Source organism: Perissodus microlepis, chromosome 16, assembly GCF_051167445.1.
Source record: "Perissodus microlepis isolate ML-2025 ecotype Zambia chromosome 16, ASM5116744v1, whole genome shotgun sequence".
NCBI classification, from domain to species: domain Eukaryota; kingdom Metazoa; phylum Chordata; class Actinopteri; order Cichliformes; family Cichlidae; genus Perissodus; species Perissodus microlepis.
Window position 1 is genome coordinate 20,575,545 of NC_140476.1, and position 21,138 is coordinate 20,596,682.

The 21,138-nt window shown below is 40.4% G+C and overlaps 1 protein-coding gene across 4 annotated transcripts in view; it reads right to left on the bottom strand.

Moving 5' to 3' along the window:
• The window catches only part of st6gal2a (ST6 beta-galactosamide alpha-2,6-sialyltranferase 2a), a 41,297-nt gene that overhangs the window by 9,571 nt on the left and 10,588 nt on the right, over positions 1 to 21,138 (bottom strand). For 2 of the 4 annotated variants that reach the window (XM_084909003.1, XM_084909006.1), the window contains 5 exons: positions 10,129 to 10,185; positions 8,980 to 10,059; positions 5,015 to 5,112; positions 4,401 to 4,502; positions 603 to 777 (listed from right to left, as the gene is read on the bottom strand). In XM_084909003.1, the coding sequence (XP_084765129.1) occupies positions 603 to 777; positions 4,401 to 4,502; positions 5,015 to 5,112; positions 8,980 to 10,015 (1,411 nt within the window). In that variant the 5' untranslated portion in view covers positions 10,016 to 10,059; positions 10,129 to 10,185. Of the gene's footprint in view, positions 1 to 602; positions 778 to 4,400; positions 4,503 to 5,014; positions 5,113 to 8,979; positions 10,060 to 10,128; positions 10,186 to 13,088; positions 13,183 to 21,138 lie in introns of all 4 variants that reach the window. The other 2 variants (XM_084909005.1, XM_084909004.1) reach the window with 2 other exon arrangements.

The following is a 21,138-nucleotide window of genomic DNA, read 5'->3' on the forward strand; positions in this document are numbered from 1 at the left end:
GTATGTTTCCCACTAAGGTGATTCTCAAAGAGCTTTTAGCTGAAAAATAGCCATATCTCAGCATTGTGTGCGGTGTTTCCTTGAGAAATTTGAGGAAACTTGATAGGTGGAGGACAAAACAAGAATTGGCAGGCCTAAAAAAATACAACATCCAAAGAAGAGCTTTGAAAATCTTTCAAGAAGCCTGGACAACTATTCAATGAAGACTACTTAAAGAAATTTCAGGAAAGTTTTCCCTAGCGAGTTCAGGATGTGTGCAGCTTTTCAAGAGTAAGACAACCGTTTTCCTAGCATCATGTATAAGAATGCACAGTGCAACAGGACAGGAAGGTGAAGTGCATATCTACATTCCTGTTTGTTTAAATATATTGGTTTCGAGTGTGTTGGTATTTTGCATAATCCTGCCACTTGCTGATGGTGTCACTGTGCATTCAGTGACACTATCAGCAAACAAGCGTGCGTGTGTTTGTGTGCATATATATCTGCTATAGGAGCAGGCAACAATCTGCAAAGATAACAACAAAGAAGCAGCTGAAGGGACAGACGTGCATCACATGTGCAACCACTGCACGCATGCAAGACATGCGTGAGTGTGCACTCACCTATGAAGCCAGATGATGGGGGGTTGGGTTGGATGTCCTCCTCTGTGTTGCCCTGAATCACGTCCCAGAGCTGCCACACATAGCTAGGGTGAAGGATGTAGAAGGGCTGGTCAGGATGCAGCTTGCGGTGCTCCATGTACGGACCGAACAGGTTGTAGTCCGGACTAGTGTACCACTGATGAGAGATAACACAGCAGACAGATTTAATCTCAAATCATGAGTCAGATAAGAATAAGACGTGATTTTTTTTTCCATCCATCCATCCATTCGCTTCCGCTTATCCTTTTCAGGGTCGCGGGGGGCGCTGGAGCCTATCCCAGCTGTCATAGGGCGAGAGGCAGGGTACACCCTGGACAGGTCGCCAGTCTGTCGCAGGGCCAACACACAGGGACAGACAACCATTCGCACTCACATTCACTCGCACATTCACACCTAGTGGCAATTTGGATTATCCAATTAACCTATCCCCACAAGCTGCATGTCTTTGGACGGTGGGAGGAAGCCGGAGTACCCGGAGGGAACCCACGCAAACACGGGGAGAACATGCAAACTCCACACAGAAAGACCCCAGCCTGATGGTGGAATTGAACTCAGGACCTCCTTGCTGTGCGGCACCAGTGCTAACCACCGTGCCACTGTGATTTTTTTTTCCAATAATTAAAAATGTTTCTGATATTTAGAGGATTTTTCTACTATTCAAAACAATGAAGATGGCAGTCAATACAAAAATAGCAACAGTAGTATCGCTCACTGGGTTGAGCAGGTGGTCCAAATGCCATAAGGCTATTTCAGAGGCCTGAGTTTGAATCGACTCGTGGCTGTGTGTTTCCTGTCTTCTTTCCACCACCCTATCTCAAAGGCTAAAAAAAAACCCTTAAGCAAAAGATAAGAAGGAAAAGATCTTTAAAGATAGAGTGCAGCCCTTTGCAAACATCTGTCAGTCTCTAACTTTTGGACAAAAAACTCCTCTGAATGGATGCTGAAGTTTAGTAAAATGTATCTTCAGACTGCGAACATTGCAAAAAAACACAAAACGCCCATACAGATAAACGTCCGTCACTGCTGTTTTATGCTGTATCATGATGAGTGGCTCTGGAATACATTTGAATTGTATTTATGCTTTCTTTCACAGTTTAGATGATTATGTTTTATTCATGTGAGGTTTGTGTTGTTACCCAGGGACATAAATAATGTATAGCTTACAGGGTATGCATTTAACAAAATAGAACTAAAGCATATTAAATGTAATTTCCTGAAATAACATCATAGCGGCAGAACAAATCGATGTAGCTGCACTAAATGCTCAGACAGGAAGTGTGTGCATGTGCGGAACAAATCCTGGTTTAGGTGAGGACCTTTTGCAGATGCAAGCCTAGTGCATACTGATAATTTCCCACCAACAAGTCAGCCTCTCAACAGAAAAGTCAGTGAGCTGCTGTCTTACAGTAGCATGACTGTTATGCTTAAAACTTTAGAGTCATTGAAACTATGTAAGAGACTATTTCCGGTCAGGAAATTGAAGGGCTCTGGAGTCAATCAGGTGGTTTGACTGAAATTTTAAGCTGTCAAAACATCCCTGAAAATGTTAAGTGTCTTAGACGCACGGTGCAGCACAGCTGTATAGAGAACAATACTGTGATTGAAGACAGCAAGTGTACTGTAGGGATACATCACAGTTGGATAAATGAAATCATAAGAAAACTGATGTAATCGGTGTGCCAAGTACTCATAATGGATTCGTGGAAGAGTGTGCATGTCCATTTTCATCAGTTGTACCATCTCCAGTTTGACAGCAGAAATAAAGGAGAGCATAAAATCATTGTTCATAATTTGTAGTTTATCATTAAAAGCCAAATTAAATAACAGTTGTTCCACTAATTCATGAGAGCTGAATATTATGAATTAATGGCTTTTAATGTAAATCTTTGTAAGGGCTTTGAAATAAAGACCCGACTACTGGGAATGTATATTTTGAGAAACTATATAACACACAATGCAAGTTACTGTAATCCATGCATTGGATAATAATTAGTAACTGCACTGGCATGTTAAGTAAGCAGTTCAACTTATAATATATGTAAATATAATGCTGTTTTTTGGTATACTATCAGGGGAGCCTCCAGATTTTTTTCATATGGGTGGCCATATGGGGGCCACTAAAAATATTGGGGTGGCACACCAAAAACAGAATGTCCAGGTTTATTATGCTCTTGTGAACTGCAGGTTAGTTGAAAAATAAGGGGGGAAGGAGAAAGAAAATAATTATATGCCTAGTTAATTTCCTGCTATATCACTGAAAATATATATCACCACTAGCACCCCTAATGAACTCACTATAACATTCACAAAACCAGATGTAGCCCATCTGGGCAAGGCTTGACATGTTGTGTGTTCTTCTGCATACCTTGATTATAAACAGTCTCTATTTGAAGGCATTTTCACCCAGAGAACTGCCAAACTGGATATTTGCTCTTTTCCTGACCATTCTCTGCAAACCCTAGAGATGGTTGTGGGTTGTGTCGGAAATCCCAGTAGCTCAGCAATTTCTGAAATAGTCTGACCAGACCATCTGCCACCAATAACCACATATTCAAAACCCCAGCTTTCTTCCTCATTTTTACACTAAGTTTGAACTTCAAGTAGGTCGTGTTGATCATGTCTACATGCATAAATGCACTGACCTGCTGCCATGTGATTGGCTGGTTAGATATTTGCATTAACAAGCAGTTTACTTATATCTAAGTTAAATAAAGTTAATAATTGTAACACATTTAATCATTTGGCGAGTGTCATGGGATACAAAGTAAAAATAAACTGAACAAACTTATATACGAGAAGGAAAGCTACATGACAGACACACTGCGAGGTGCTAAAAGCTACAAGAAACTACACAGCAGCAACAACACCTTCCAGTATTTCCAAAGGTTAACTACTGACAATGAGCGAGGATAGAATTGAAAACACGGATGTAGAGACAAAGGTCAAGTGTCAGTGGAGCATCGTGTTCTTTATTAAAACCCCATCAGTCCACATCCAGTAATCCTGTTCTTTACTGTGCTGTCTACTGGTTATGTGAGCAGTTGGGTGAGCAGTATGGCAAATACTGCAGCTATATAACAATGCACTGCACGCACGCTTGAACTCTATTTGCATGGATAGTAATAAACTAACAAATCAGCCATTTTTTTAATCTTTACTTAATCTGATATATTCTGATGTAAAGACCTAATCTAGCAGCACAGCACTGATTAAAAGGACTAAAGGTTAATGCAGGAATATAACTGATCTTGTTTGTTTTGGTGATGTCCTTCAGAAAATTAATTAAAGCGTTAAAAAAAATAAAAATAATAATAATAACGATGATGAAAAAAAGAAATTTCATGTAATTCACCAGATAAATGAAACCACTGAAAGCAGAGGCTGCATGCAAATATATTTTAATTGCAAACAATAAGGCCATTCACTGAATAACAATTAACGGGAAGCATGGAGAGGAGGATAAGGGGAAAGGAGCCTCGGAATAAAATCTTGTTTTGGACACATTTGCTAACATGAATCAAACCTTTTAAAGGGCAGGTGGAAGTCAGAGATAGACGAGATGACATCATGGCAACTAGTGGAGGGATGTTTAACAAGCTTCTTTTCCCATATGTGTTTGTGGCTACATACACAACAATAACTGTGTTTACTTTCCTAAGACGACCCGCTTTAATGTTCCTATACTCCTTTTCTCTCGGTTCACTGCGACCTTAGTGTGACAATGATCTGCTGAAACTGCTAAAGTGAAAACACATATACCTTGTGTAAGTTGACAGCATAAGGTGCGGGGTCCCAGGCCACCAGAGTTATATTCTTGTAGATAGAGCTCGTATTGAACCGATGCCTAGGATTTGCCAAAATCTGTAACACAGCACATGAAATGTAAGTCTTACTTTCAAATGTAAAGCACAATCATTCAGATGCATGGTCACTATTTTGCCAAAATACAAATAAAAACACAGAGAGAACCTCTTTATGTGCCTACTATAAATTAGACTAGGAGGCAGATACCAACATAAAACCTGTCAAGTAAATATGATTACACAAATATGATTTTTTGACCAGGCATAGCAAACGTTTAAACATCTCCAGACAGACTACACAAAACAAAGACTAAAGAAGCTGTTGGTGTTTTTTTCCAAAGACCTAGCCTATCTGCTAATAACAGTTCATACCATTGAGTTCAGATTATTTGAGTACAATGAACTCATCGTCATTTGGATGAAACACTTGACCATTTATACACTTTATACACTTCTAAAGGCATTACTTTGCTACATAAATAGTGAGCTGAAAATATAAATGACTGTATTTAAATCTGTTTCTTTTAAGGATTCACTGTCATTTACATTTAAGGCCTCACGCTAACTCACCTGCGAGTTGATGATGCGGATAGTGGTTTTGTTTCCCACGTCTCTCTCGTAGCCTTCTGTAGGTGCAGCATTGAAACGTAAAACTGCATCATGAGCGTCTGAAAGGGAAATCATGGAGTCTTTCAAAGCAAGGTAACAAACTGGCCTTGAGTTGCATCTGTTATCATGGAAATATACAGACAATTTCCCTCCATAAAAAGTCTTCTTCAGAAAATTAGACGTAGCAATATAAAAAAAAAAACTTAAAAGGTGAAGCCAGGCTTTGAAGATGTACAAACAAATATCAGATGTCTCTTCCAAATGTTACCAGCTCATGTTTTCACTGCAAACTCATAAATTGTCAAGGTCTTAAAGCAATTACCATCATCTTTCAGAATTTCTACTTAGTCCTAATTTATTTAGAGGAGAAAACACACGCAAACATCTCAATAACCAAGCACCTCAACCAAAGTCAGTGACGACACACTGACTACAGGGATGAAAATCACACTTGCACTAATTGTTGACAACAATATCTGACAGGCTCGGGGATGTAACCGGTGGTTGGCTCAGGTAAACAAAGAGCCATGGCTCACATAAGGAGTTTACTGGTTTTTTTGTTCACATGTCCTTCACGGTCCTCAACTTGAAGTCCTCACCTTGATGGATGGCGGCTGTAACAATTACAAATTAATTCCTGCCTGTCTGCTGATCGATCTGTCAGTTTCAGGCGTCCTCCTCCTGCATTGAACTAACACCAAAATGGATGATCCCTCAGCTTGTGATCTGATACCCCTTCATCACTGCCACCAGCAGGTTTACAACTCAGAGCAGCTTCACAACAGCAAACAAGGCTCTAATAAAACACAGTAAACATGTCCATTCTCTATAGAGCTCAAGCAGAAGGATGGCTTTAAAGAAGAGTCCTTCAAGCAGCGATCAGCCTCTATCTTGATGGAGGCCAAACGCCTATTTAACACCTTCAGAAGAAAGAAAGGATAAAAAAAAAAAAGGATTACTTAGTAAAGGCGTAGCACATAATAATAAAATTAATGAGAGCAGAACTGAGTCTCATGGGGTTCCTGGAAAAAATTCATTGCTCACTCCTGACTGACTCAGAATTCTTAGAAAAAAATCAGACTTCTGAGAAAAAAGTCAGAATTCTGAGATGAAAGTACTAGTAGTAGTAGAAGAAAAGGAAGATAAATTCTCAGTATTTTTCCATAACTATTCACTAAAACAAAATGGAGTTACATGAATAACTGCTTATTATTTTGTCTCTTGTTACTATCATGACCAATATCCCCCTTACACAAACAGGGACAGGTATATATGACTTGGTTCAAGTTTAAAAAACTGTCCGTATTATTCTGGAAAAACAAGTTCAGGAAAAACGCCTTGCATTTCAGCACCATATTTAATACTGCCATTGGACGGTAAAATCCAGACTTCCCCAAAAGTTGATTCTGTTCATCTAGACGTAGCGTTTTCAGTGGGAGTGACTTCTTCTGTCGCAGCTGACTGCAGGTTTCCCCAATCTTTTAAAAAGTCCATTTGCATAATGACTGAAACCAGCCCCACTGAAAGAACAACGGGCTGGAGTCAGTTCCTTGATCCTTAATATGCAAATTCTCATAACTCTTATTTCTCTCTCATAATTCACCTGGATAATAGAGCATGCATCAAGACAATCCATACTTAAGAGTTGCAAGGAAAATGAGACAGTTTCTAGAGAGCACTGATATTCAAGCATATTTACTTATCTCGCATGGTAAATTTGAAATATAAATGACACTAGAGTTGTGTCTAAACACTGATAAATAAAACAAACCTCTGAATTGAGTGTTTTACTGCAGCATGTTTGCATCAAACTGAATAACCCTGCCAAAGACGAATCTTCTCCATACCGTGTTTGGAATGAGGATGCAGTTTGCCGTGTTCACCACATGATGGCAGGCACACATCACCACACTTACTTTGAACCAAGTTCTGACCAACAAACTCTCACAGCATGGCCTCAGTGGTGTATAGACACTTAGGAACATTACAATCCAAAAGTCAGTCAACCTGCCTCTGGTATTCTCAAAACTTAGAGCGATGTGGTTGTCATATTCAAGTCCGGACAGGTTAACTGAATGAATGAATGACTCACTGTTCATACCTGCAAAATACAAGTTCTGGCACAGAGAAGCCTTTCAGGGGGTACAACAGGGTGAGAATGAGTAGACAGAGTGAGATCAATGCCATCTGATTTCCTGCTGAAGCTAAGCCTGAGAATTAATGTAGCAAATTCATGCTGTTTCTTTTAAAGCACTGTGATGCTGTTCAATAAATAATCAGCTTCATAACAACGGTCCCATTTATCAAGACACTACAGCACATCAGTTAAACATCTCTTAACTGAATACGTAGATGATTACACACTGAACGGGTATCCTGCAGCTGTTTTTACACTGAGATGTGGGTGACCTCAGAAACCATCAACAGCAGCTTTCTATAGGAAGGTGTGTGTGTGTAATCATACCAACTCAGGATACTGTTTAGAACAGCTCTTTATTTAATTCATGACTAAAGTACCGTATAACACTGGTAGAATTTATTATTATTATTTTTGTATGCAAGCACATGCATATGGGACACATGACTGGCCAGGCATCAAAATCAAACACGGGAGATGATGATACAGAAAGATTTCGATTTGGTGCCTGAAACTGAAAACTCATTCCCATCTCAGTCACCTGTTTCTCGTATACCAAAAGTCAGGTGTTCATGCACTAACAATGGGAGGTGGCTAGGAAATGATGTCGCTGCTGATTTCCAAGTAGCACACAACAGAGTAGCGCGCTAAAGACTGAAGGCTTCTGGCATCGATGTTTTCACTGATAACCAAAGGGTCACCTGCAGAAGTCTGTTTCCATTGCCCGCATGTACCCATTTCTCTGTGTGGTGTACTTTCTTGTCTTTCTTGTAAAATGTGTTCTGTGGCAGTGACATCTGTATATCCGTATCAGTCTATAGAGATGTAAAAAAAAAATTCAAGCCACAAAGCTGAAGACCTTCTTATTAATTCTAGCGCTTGCCCTGAACAGCTGAATTCAGAGAGAAATGCAAGGAAGCTATATGTGATGTGAAGAGGCCTGATTGGTTACCAGAGGGGGTTCTGTTTTTTCTGCGGAGCCATCTGTCACTGAATTCACACTCTCCCCACTTACCAGAGAGCTGCCAAAAGTCTCTAAACCAAGAACGCACACATTCAAATGCAAAGATATCTAGCTTACTAGGCACGCACTCGATGCTGCGCACAATCAGCTTGACAAGTTAATCAGCAAAAGCCACACAAAAACCTGAGCAAATGCTAATCTCTGCAGGCACAAAGTGGAAATGTGCTGACCTTCAGACTACCACTCCTGAGTGGGACACTTAGAGAACAGGCGAGTCTTTTGTGCAGCAATCAAACAATCTAATGAATCATTTAATGGTAATTTATTATTAGGAACGGGGACACCTTTATTTGGCAGCAGTAACATGTCCAACCTGTTATTGTTCCTACTTAATTCCGAGTATTGCTGTTTCTCCATTAAACACTTCAGTGAAATTCTACATCCTGTGACTTGATGCTAGTTTCAGTCAGCTGCACTCACCTGCAGTCAACTGAGACTAAGACTGAGACTAAGACTAAGAAGTCACTAAGGCTTCTTCACAGACTAATTTCTGTGAAATTTACTACTGTTGAATAGGATTGAATTCCACTTTAGCCTTTACTGTCAGAGACACACAAAGCCTTCTAATTGCAGCACCGGCTCCACATTGTCTCATAATTTGTTATAAAGAATTTCATGGAAATTATTTATATTATATAATTATTATAGTGCTGTATTTAAGACATTCGGGGAAAAGTATCTGTAATTGCACAAGTTTCAACAGAATACACGTTTGCAGTAGACTTTTTCTGGAAAATGCCAGAAAGTGTCTTATTTGGTGCTTACCAATCTCTTTGCCTAATCGTGAGCGAAGGATGGCCCCAGCAGAGGTGACCACAGCACAGGTCTTGAAGCTTCTCTTGTTCTCCTTTTTGTACAGCTGCTCCAGGGGAAGGGATGGCACCAGACGAGCCCAGCCAAGTGAAGAGAAGGGTTGCTCCAACCCGTCTACTGTCCTCAGCCGGGCCTGATTCTTCAATTCACAAAGCAGCTCCTTGGCACTCTGAGCGGGCTTGCGATTCCCCTTGTAGGAAACATGGTGTTTGTTGGAGTTGACGTATTCCTTCATGGCACGCTGCAGTCGAAGACTCAGCATGCCCGCCGACACTCGACCCTTCCAGAGCCGCTTTATTAGCGAGATGGATTTGGAGAAATAGAATTCCTCCAGATCAGAGAAGTCATCACCGGCCATACTCTGTACTCTGTTCTTCCTTCTGTTTCCCAGATCTTCATCTTCATTTTCTTTTTCATCATCTTCCTCCTTGCCACCTTGGTATTGAGTGTTGCTGAAGTGGTTCTGATAGTCTGCAGTCTGTGACTGTCGCTCACGACTCTGGACTACAGGATCTGAGTGAGAACCCACATTTTCTGTACCAAAGGAAGACCAGGCTGCCAGGCTCTGTGGGTCAAGATAGTCCTGGCGACTTACTTCCTGGCTGCCATAAACAGCGTAAGGAAGATTGTTTGGGTTCTGGCTCATCTCCAGGCTGGTCTCTGGGGTCCCGGACTTGGCGAGAGGCTCCAGCTCTGGTTTATCTCTGGGATACGTTGTAGTTAATGGTAAAGTCAGCTTTACCACGGCATGCTGTTGATGGGAGGCCTGTATGGAGGCCAGACGGCGTGTGTCTGGGTGCTGGGAGAGTAAAGCACCAGCAGAAGTCAGGGGCTCATCCACACGAGCATCCAGGAAATACGACAGGAGGGCAAGAAAGAAGAGAGCCCAGGCCAGTATTCCCACCAGCATCAGCCTCCGCCAGTGCCTCATACTGGACTTCATTACCTCTTTCTCACATGCACGCCAGCTCTGTGGGCCCACCAACATCAAGTCCCACAGCTAGGACTTACCCCAGAGGTCAGGTGGAGGGCCTGTAAAGGAAGTACAGTTAAAAACCGATAGGAAGCAAAAAGAGGCAGCGAGAGGTTTGAAATACTCACCTGAACTGATGGTTTTATTTCTCCCTGTCCATGTGTCTGTCAGGATATAACAGGACCCTGCGAAAAAGAGAGGTACTAATTAGTTGAGGCAGCGTGCACATGCATGCATGAGGGCATGCGAGCGTGAAACCATACGGCTCACACAGGAAACCACTGTCTGCACACAAGAACTTGGCCGCTTTCCATTTGCAACTAAAGAGAATTTTTAAAGACTGGCCCCATTTATTAGATGTAATCAAACTTCCCTCATGTAAGATTGAAAGCTCCAGACGCAACTTTAAAACTAAAGCTGCTCCGGCTGTGTTTAAACGCAACATCAGACAAAGATGAAATACAATTTGGATCATTGGATGAATTCCCCAATTTAATAAACAAAAACAACCCAAGTTTTCCCATGGAAGCTTGTTAACGTGAGGTTTGAAGGTTTGAACAACAGGTTTTGAAGGAAACTTTAAGCCTCCACACAAAAGCTTCAAAGGAAGCCTTTCGGGTGGAAGCTTTGTTTAAATAGTAGCTTTCAAAATGACTTTAACGGCAACCACAATGTTGTGGGGGTTTTCTGTTGCTGTGTCACAGATCGGCAGTTGAGTATCGTGATTTTGTCTTTAAAGTACTTTCCCCAAGATGTACACAGTGATGAACCAAATGGCTGATCAATTAGTAATCCTTTACATCACTGCTACCTGCTGCTAAATGAACATTTAATTGATTCATGAGATGATATAACCCATAAGGAGGCATGAGGACATTTTAAAAGTTTATGACTCTGCCTCTAAAGAAGTTTGCATCTGTTTCATATTATGATGGCTTTTACTCTTTATGTTTATTCATAAAGAAACGTGTAGCAACTTACTGACACATTTTTAGAAGTGGAATAGATTAATACCTTATTGTGCACAAGTCCTGAGTGACTTTTGCATTTTTTCTAAAGTGGTCTTGAGCAGGTTTTTTGAATTTCTTTGAAATTTGTCTTTGTGCATTGGCTATTTTTTCATTCCTTATTAAGTCCAGTTCTTGTACCTGAACATTGATGAAACAATGGTTACTATAATCAAGAATCCGCCATTATCCTACTATTTACTCAAAATGATAGTTTAATTTTGATTAATTTCCTTCTTTTTTACTTTTCAAAAAAAGAAAAATTGTGGTATAGTCTTGTTTTTTTATGACACACCCACACACTTTTTTTTTTCTTAGTGAGGACATCTAATTGACATAATGCTTTGCCTAGCCACTTACCCCAACAATCACAAACGAATATCTAACTCTCAGCCTAAAACGTAACCATAACCTCATCCTAACCCTGATACTACAATCACATTTTGAGCCGCAAAAATGCCTTCAAACTCGTGGGGTCGGGCAATTTGCCCCTATAAGTGACTGTTGGTCCTGTCCTGTATAGTGGCGTGCAAATTGTCTGTCCACACACACACACACACACCTTAAATCAGTGGTTCCCAAACTTTTTTGCTGGGCCCCCCTTTGTTTTACAAGAAAAATGTTCGGGGCGAACATTTTTCGTTCGCCCCCGCGCGTGCACGTGCGCAGGCACACGCACAAACACATCCTCCAACCACACACGCCCATATTTTGCTCCGTTGCGGTTTATTTCACACCTCAAACATTTAGTAAACAATTAAGCAAATACAAGTAATCTGCAATAAATTACAGATAGTAAGAAAATAAACTACTAACTCTTTTACGCTACGTCCGCACCTACACAGGTATTTTTGAAAACGCAGCTGCTTCCTCCTCACGTAAACGCCGTTTCGAATCACCGAAAACGGTGATTTTTTTTAAAACTCCTTTTTTGCGTTTTCCTGTGGACGAGGAATACAGAGTTCCTCACGCAATGTCAAAGGGATGTGCCTTTTTTCACGTCACGCTGTGCGCCACGTTGTTTACATGAGATGAATTGCAGAATGGCAGATAGAGACGAAATACTGTTAATCTGACTGGCAGGTATTACACGCAGTTACTGTCCCTCCATTTACAAAGGCAAAGGCATCACGGTGTAATTATTTTACGTGTAGTTGTTTTTTTTCCTGTGTAATAATATTCAACAATAATATTCAAAAGCATTCGTTGTTACATTACTTTACAAATCTGACAACATAGCACCTTTGTTTACTTCACTTTTTTGCACGCCCCCCCTCTACAGCTTTGATAATACTCTGGTGTACAAAACGTTGGGCTCACTGATGGATTAAGGCATGAAATATACAGCAATGAAGGTGAATAAATGAAGCATTAAATTGCCTCACATCAGAGGATTACAATCACATGTAATTGCGAGTTTTGGTCTCCTAATGTGGAAGCATTTCTCTCTCTAGAGAGAGAAAGAGAGCAAGAATGGAAGACTGGCAGGAAGGGAAAAAAAGTATTAAGCCTCTTCTAGTCCTAATTACAGCTTCCTGTCTCTGCAGCTGCTGGGTCCTGCAGAGTACAGCACAACTGATCTCGGGTGCCCCTGTGGCCTTCCGCCCCTATGCGTTCACGCAGCTTCCAAGCTGTTCGCTCAGGGGCCACACAGGAGGTCAAAGCTCATCTGCTGACCCCAGTCAAGCAGGAGGAAAGCAGCAGGGAGAAACTAGGCTAGAGGGAGCAGGAACGGCATGAGAGAAAGAAAATACACTGTGGAAACACACATCTGATTCCTCTGAGAACATTTAAAGCCACAGTCAGGTGGGATTTTCCTTCTAGGAGTTTTGACATGTCTACCACACTGGAGGTCAAATGTTCCTAAATGGAAAATGCGCCATTTAACACCTGAAAACAACAGCTGCAGTATGCCCGACACACAAAAAGCAAAGACAAAGTGCAAAACACAAACCTAGCCAGTGGCAATGTTATCACCAAGCAAATGTCATCTAAATGCACCACTGAACCACTGCAGACTGTATGTGTGTGCTCCAACGCATGTCATGCAAGCATGTGTGTGCATTTGTAGTTTGCCTCACCTGGTAGCAATCAGGATGTGTGCTTCAGTAACTGTGAAACAACACAAGTGTGTGGCACAGATGGAGAGGCGGGGGCGGAGTAGAGAGCTATCTTCTGAGGGATACACAAAGAAACAACAAAACGGGAAACATGTAAGAGAGACGTTGCCAGACAGCAAAAGAAGACAAAATGACTTGGCAGGAGGCTGTGATGGACAAAGGAGGCAAACAGAATATAAAGCGCGGATCTTGTAAAGAATAAGACCGAAATCGAAAGTGGGTGTATGAAAGTGAAGCAGCTGAAGCTTGTGCAGCAGGAAAGAGGAGAGCGGTTAGCTGCTTGAATGTTATGGAATGCAAATGACAAAGCAAACATGTTCAGAAACCGGAAAACACCTGCACGTCTCTAAGAGATCTAACACAGTCAAATATGAAAATAACAAACATTCAAGCAACACAGACAACAGCAAATAAGAGTTCTCCCAGGGGATGCTGAAAAGGGCTTGTCACTGTTGCTACAGTTTGACTTAAGTTAACTGAGTCACATTGCTGTCAAACAGCCATTGAATGAGCTAAAATATGTTTTTAGTTATTTAACATTCTGTGGTTTATATATTATTGCAGATATGTGCGATGTTTCTGTTTAGCCATGGCCTTTTCCTCAATGTGTTTTTAATTTCCTCTGAAAGTCCACTCAACCTTCAGAATTACTGGACATTTGGCCTGAGAACCACATAGTATCAGTCTAAAAGTCTTACAATGCTTTGTTCTAACTTATTCTGACCTTAAGCTCGAAGTCAAGGTCACTGAGATTTGAACGTGTGCCAAGATATTTAGTGGACAACCTGTTGTACCAATTTTAAAATCCCACTTTGTCTCATTCTTAAAACTTGCGTGTCCACACCACCCTATAGGTAGCTGTCATCACACACCCATGAGAGAGATGCCATCGATCGACTGCAGCAGGAGAGGGACCATCTAACTCGTTATCGGTGATGGTATCGGGGTGCATTAGCACCTATGGGATTGGCAACTCGCACAGCTGGAAAAGCATCACCATTGTTGAAAGATATACACAGGCTTTAGAGCAACAAATGCGCCTAACAACATCTTTTTCTTTTTTTTTGGACAATGCTAAACCGCATGCTGCATCCATCAAAGGAGCATAGCTTCACAGAAGACCAGTCTGGGTGCTGAACAGGCCTCCCTCCAAACATCTGGAGCATCATGAAATGAAAAACACAAAAAGACGTAGGACTGTTAAGCAGCCAGAGTCTCATATCAGGAACGGGACACCAAAAGCTGGTCTCCTTATTTCCCAGATATTTACAGACTCTTATTTAAAGAAGAGGGGATGACACACAGAGGTAAGCATGACCCTGTCCTGACTTTTAAAAAATGTGTTGCTGCCATCACTCTCAGAATGACATTTTTGCCCTTCTTAAAATGTTACGTTTTCTTGATTTAAATATTTGATTTGTGTGCTTTGCTCTACTGCGAATACAAAATGAGTTTATGACATTTGGAAATCATCCTATTTTCAGTTTCAGTGTTATACACAGTTTCCCAGTTAGAGATATCGCCTGCAGTTATAAACAGTTCTAAATGCAATAACGCAAAAATGAATCAACCATTTCTTATTTTTATTTTTTTTACTTTATTTTGTTCTACCCATGTACCCCCCCCCCCCGAGATTTTCTGAAGCACGGCTGGATGAAAGATGAGCTCAAAAGCTGATGTGCTCAGCTTTTGCAGGTACCTCATAAGGGAGTAAAAAAGTATTTTTGTAGCTTGTCTGCCGGTCCTCTGCCAGGCGTTCGTGTTTAAATTTTCTGGGAGGAGTGATTGATTGTCCTAAAGCAGTCAGAGAAAGCCCTTGTGTTGCTTCCTCCTTAGTTCACAAAATCATATATCAGTTTAACCCTCTCTCTCTTTATCTTCCATTAGCTTGAACTTCAGTTACTTATCAGATTAAGAAGTGCAACAGTGCGTGTAAATGCAGGTAACCACCATCACATAACTGCAGTCAAACTGGCCTGTTGACTTGATAGTTATAGTAAAATATTATTTACCTGTGTTAGAGAGTTTGAGTGAAAAACAATGCCCGAACAAGAACCAGTAAGTGCCATATTCACGTGAAACATTCACATTTGTGACATCTAACAACAGGATATTACATGCATATGTCAACATTTGGTATCAAGTCCCAACACTTCCACAACAACCAAGAGTAAACACTCCATCTTCTCTTACTCATAACCTAACTATGGACAACTATTCACAAAAATCACAACTGAATATTTCACTTTATTACCAGTGCAATATTCTTCTCTTATCTTTTCAATGTTTTGTTTAACATTTTAAAATCAAAATAATATGATGAAAGTAAGTCGCTGTATCTACCTTGGCTCTATAATCTTAGTATCATTCTTTTAAGTGCCTTTTTCGTTGCCATCCAAACTCACATTTTTGTATATCTGAGCATCCTGGTATAGGGGACACATGAGGACCAGGACCTGGATCTTATTCTGAAATTTTATGTGGCGTTTTCTAAATATTCTGTATTCCACTAGAGTCTTCTTTACTTTGCATGCCAGGTGAGGCTTTATTTTCCAAAAGGTCACTTATTCTGAACCTGCTTTCCTGAATGCCGTACACGCTCAGACGCCCAGCATCCACGTCTATCATTCTAGTCTTCTTGACAGAGAATATCACAAAAATATATATAGCATTTTTATTAAAAAAAAGAATTTTACTACTCTGCACACAGTGGTTCAACAACCAATATAAAAACTGCAAAACCAAAATAAACTATATCATCTATGATAAGGAAAAGAAGATAGCAACTGATGTTTAGCAGGGTGTCCAGATAGTTACCTTTGGGCCATCTTTCCTTGTTTTGTTTTTTGAGGCAAAATACCATAAAATAATAACATCAGGATAAGAAGGTTGTTTTTTTAGTATTCACTTATGTTGTGATAGTGTTTAGTTGGGCATTTAACATTAATATCAGTTGTCTTCAAGATATTATGTAAAAGGTTAACGTTTCATTTGTACTACACGTTATTATATAACGTTTATAAAGTTTCTGACATGCTCTATGACACTGAAAAGCAACAAAGTGTACAAATCCTGCATAAACTAACAGACTTTTAAGAAGTCCCTCCTAAAATTAGCTGAACTGTGAACTGTGAGAAACTTAGTGTTCAAGAAGGCACTTGTATGACTAACGTTGTGGTTCAGACAAAGTGTTATAGGTGTAATTGTTCCTGAAGAGACAGAAAATTGCTCATAGTGTTATAAAAGCTGCATACACCCATGGTTATGTTTTACAATTATTTTTTTTTAATTCACACTGATTGCCTTAAAAAAACAGCTATGCTACAACTGTGTGATTAGCATAATGCAGCACTGTTAGGCCCCCTAACGTCTCCCTTGACAAAGAGTTCCTGGTTTGTGGTCTCATGCACGTAGGTGGAAACACTGATAAGAATCACTGGGCTGCTTTTCATACACCAATCTTTTATCTTCACTTAGTTAAAAAAACAAAATCAGGATGACTTTTCAAACAGCGGGGCCGACGTCATTTCCTCTTTCTGCATGAATTGCATTTAAACCTGCTGAGATCAATATGATGTAGTTGCTCTGGGACTCTACAGCAGTTTAAATGTCTGTATGTGGTCCGATGATGGTGTCGATTTGCTTAGATATGATTATGGAAATTCTGCCTACAGAACGAGCACATTGCTTACACATGCACCATATTTTTTCCAAGGCAAGGGCAAAGCATGAAACTGTCACCTGGGTAGTTAAAGACAGCTCTGCAAAGCTCTGCATAGCACCAACACTGAACCACAGTCGAGCCATAAAACTGCAATGTGACTCCACAAGAGAGGCAAGAAAGAGTACAATATAGAGAATATATTTATAGTTACATTTCTTTTCCATTTCTTTTACATAACCACATTCCTTGAGCATGCCTTGCAGCTCCCTGCTGTAATATTCTCAGCACGCTGAACTCCAGCCAGTATCTGGCTGCCAGGTAAGAAGAGCCCTCGGGGGATCCAGCTGCACACCATCTCAGAGAATCCACTTTACAGCACCCTGCTGAGGAACTGGTGAGGGGCGGCCACGATACGAATACTTTTATCATGGACGCCTTGAAAAATTTCTCCTGCAAGTTAATATAAGTCTCTGAAGAGGTTCTGGCTTTGGCTTAAGAAGCAAGAGCCACATAACATTTACAGAAAATAAAAATGGAAATGCTGAAGATGGATCATAGGAACATGTTTGTGAGGCTTGCTGAATTTAAGAAGAGTTATTCAGTGAGTGGGCCGACAAAGATAAATATTCGATGTTTAACACATCATCAGAAAACAAAAGAGAAGCAATAAAAGAGTCTTATAAAAGATACGGTTGAACCGAAAGCACACAGAGTAATTATCGCAGGCTTGTTCTGAAGCAGTGCTTGCTTTCGGTCCCAATTTTTCCGCACTGCATTACAATAGACGGCTGCACATTTTCTGAACTACTACACGAACCAAAGGACTTGTTCCTCATAAAATATTGAGCACTCAAGAGCAGAGTTCTTTTCCATGTGAAAGAGTTTTTAAAAAATAAATAACGCTGAATTTCTTTAATATTTGCCTTGCAATGGTTCAAACTGCCTCTAGTAGCTGTAAACTAATACATCACCGCGAGGTAAAAAGAAAAAAAACAAAAAGGAAAAGGCAACAAGATGAGGTTCACTAAGAATTTGTGGACCAACAAATCAAAGAGTGAACCGTGTGGTCAGCTATTGTAGATACTCGAATTAATTTATGAACAGGTTAGAATTTTCCAAGCCAAGTCTCCCAGGATTATGGGAAGAGAGCATAGTGTAGTATAAATGCAAATGCAGTATGTGCTCCACATAGTGTGGGAAATAGATTTTCCAGTGATGTATTACATGAGGGAGCCTGTTAGAAATAGGCTGAAGCAGGAGGGGCTGCTGGATGGGTGAATGCACCCTCACTGCTGGGACCAGAGTTATTTATGAACTTGAACTTAAAGAGTGTATTTTGGGTTTTTTGGAGAAGTTTTCACACCCAAATTGTATTTTGATCTCAAGCATGCTTTGGATTTATGCTCCATCCAAAATTTAGCTGGTCCCAAGGCTGCTCACCCCACATCTGATGCCAACACCAACCATAATCTTTTAAAATAGATCTGACATTCACACCCACTTGACCATGTGAATGGCCGGCCCTCCGCAGGTGAGCGAGCAGAGAGGTATTGTACTCCTCTCCTGTGGACCTTTTCACATACACAAGCCTGTGTAAGATGATGGGATGCATTCCAATCCGAGTGTGGCCGATGGGGATGGCTATGAACGCATTTGATGTCTGACTTGGTTGGACAGCATATCTGAAGAGCTAGTTCAGAGAAACTACACACTGGCCCCTAACACTGAAGTGCCTGTCAGCGTGCATGGGAGCTTCCAAAGTCTGCCCCATATACACATTTTCCAGAGTTCAAAAACTGTGCATTTGGAACTGGCATTTATTATAAATAAATAGAGTTTATTCATAATAAATGGCAGCTTGTCTTATCCCAGGAATTTGTGTCTTTTGGGATGTGACCGAATGTCTTTCTGGAGGCAGATGAGAGCTGCATGAAGTGGCGTGCAAGAACGGAGGGTGTTTTAATCTGCCTTCAGCTTAGACTATTCTAACGGGTACAAACATCTTTAGACACGTCCAGCTACTACGACGCTCAACCACAATAAAGCCTTAATAGCTGCGTAATGTGCAGCAGCGTGAGGCGAAACAGAAAGTGGTGAAGACCCTGCCGGTGCCCCAGACCCCGTTTCAGAAGCCAGGTTTCAATTCATGCTGCAAACTCTGAGTTTCTCTCCAACTCGTTTCTTCTGACAGCATCTGAATCAGCTTTTCTTTCACTCAATTTAACTTCTTCAATCATACAAAGTGGAGCGAATTAGGTTCCAGGAGTTTATGTTTCTACAAACACTGAAATTACAGTTAGACATTAGTTCATTTTTTTAGTAACATGACTGCTTTGACATGATTGCAATTGCTGTTTAAATATAATTGATCTGCATAAAGCTTTAGACACACAACACATCAACAATCAATCATTTGTCATGTTGCAGTCAGTCACACTGAAGAAAAGCTGGCTGTGACATTTGAGAAGCTGAAGATGAAGCGAGTAATACCAATAAAGATTAGCCTGAGATGACTAAATGTTTAAACTACGTTTTTAAAAGCTAGTTGGAGACAGTGGGACATTTTCAAATATGTTGACACGCCTAACTATATTTACAGTTGGGGCTTGGCAATAAAAAGACAAAGACATGGTCACATAAAGTCAATAAAACTAAAAGGGAGATGACACGAAAGCACAGCGTCGAACCAAATATCATGGTGAGTTAGAGTCATGTCAGATTAGGTAAACGCACACAGCATAGAGGCAGCGGCTGGCAGCAGCAACACATATGCTAAATTAGAACGTGCAATACTGCAGATTTCGGTATAGAGGCGATACGAAATAAATACAGGGTCTGTTCTGTATATACAGATACTTTTACCACATAAAGCTTATATAGGGCAGAGCAGCGTGTCATGATTTATGAGATAAATCATCATCAATATGCAAATTCTGAACTTTTCACAGTAGTGATTTAACACGATCAAACACGCCTTTCGGCTTTTCCATTTTGAAACTGGGTTTTTTGGAGACCTGGAGTGTAAACGTGCCCGACTCTAAAGCTCTTTGGGTCAACTTCTGTTGTTTAAATGTGCTATAGGCTCTAAATAAAACAACGTGACAGTCAAACACAAAAAGGTTCAGACATTTGTCACGGTGCATGTTACAGGAAAAAAATTAATAAAATTTATTTAACACAATTCAGTGGGTTACACAGAGAAGCGGATAGAAACAAAGCATTGCCAATGTGCTGGTATCAACCTAATGCAAATACCAGCATTGGTAATTATACTATCAATATTTTCCCATATCTGCCCACCTCTAGTGCTAATGTTTGGGCTACTGTACCTATACACACAAGTTTATTAGGAGTGTGAGTGAGACAAAAACAAGCCTTCAGAACAAGACGTCCCAACGAACACTGATGAAAAGAAGGGTTTGTTATATACAGGTGATGCTGCGATGTTTGGGGCGAAGACACAATTCTTGTAGTTTTGCCTTTTGCACACCACCATAGTGGATCGCAAATCAAGCAATCTAAGTTTGATTGAAGTGCTTTTAACACTTTAAGTCTTCAAGATATTTTGTATTATTGTGTACATTATTTATTTGGAACTGACTAATGAATTAACTTTTCCATTTTGTTTGTGTTATTCTGTAGGACTAGTAGCTTTTGACTGATTAGATTTAGGATTTTCTACACCTTTGTTATTTATTTAAAACACATTTTTATAAGCTTCTGACAGAAAATAAATATTTCAACCCAAGTTAGCTTTATCTCCTCACTTTGGAATAAATATTAACCTTTAAGCTTGACAGCAATATGTAGAAATGTAAACCTCCTGAATCAGTCAGATGACACAGGATGTGGATTCTACCTGTTGAAAATTCAAACTAGGTAAAAGAAATTAGCCATGTTAGCACATAGCAAAAGATAAAAAAGACACTACAAAAAAAAATGATATCCTCTGTTTAAAAATGTAACAGTGTTTATTATGCTGGTAGCGTGGTTCAAGCTAACTAAACTGACTCTGTTCTGTTCTTTGAGATCAACCTCATGGTCCACGGTGACACACATTCATATTCCTCGGTCAACTGGATTCAAATGGAAGCTTTGCTCTTTGTTTACCGGTTGCCATGGTGCATCCCGAAGCTCTGCTGATGATCGCTTTTTCCCCCTCTACTCATGCACACACTTAACTCGGGGTGAACGCACTCAGAGCAGACTGAACTTATTCTGATCAGCCTTCAGGGAACTAAAAGCTACGAGTTGAACGTCTCTGAGTTAATCTACTCTGATATGTTTATGGCTAAAGTCAGAACTTGTTGGAACAGAGTCCTTTCCTATTCATTGCTTATTCACATC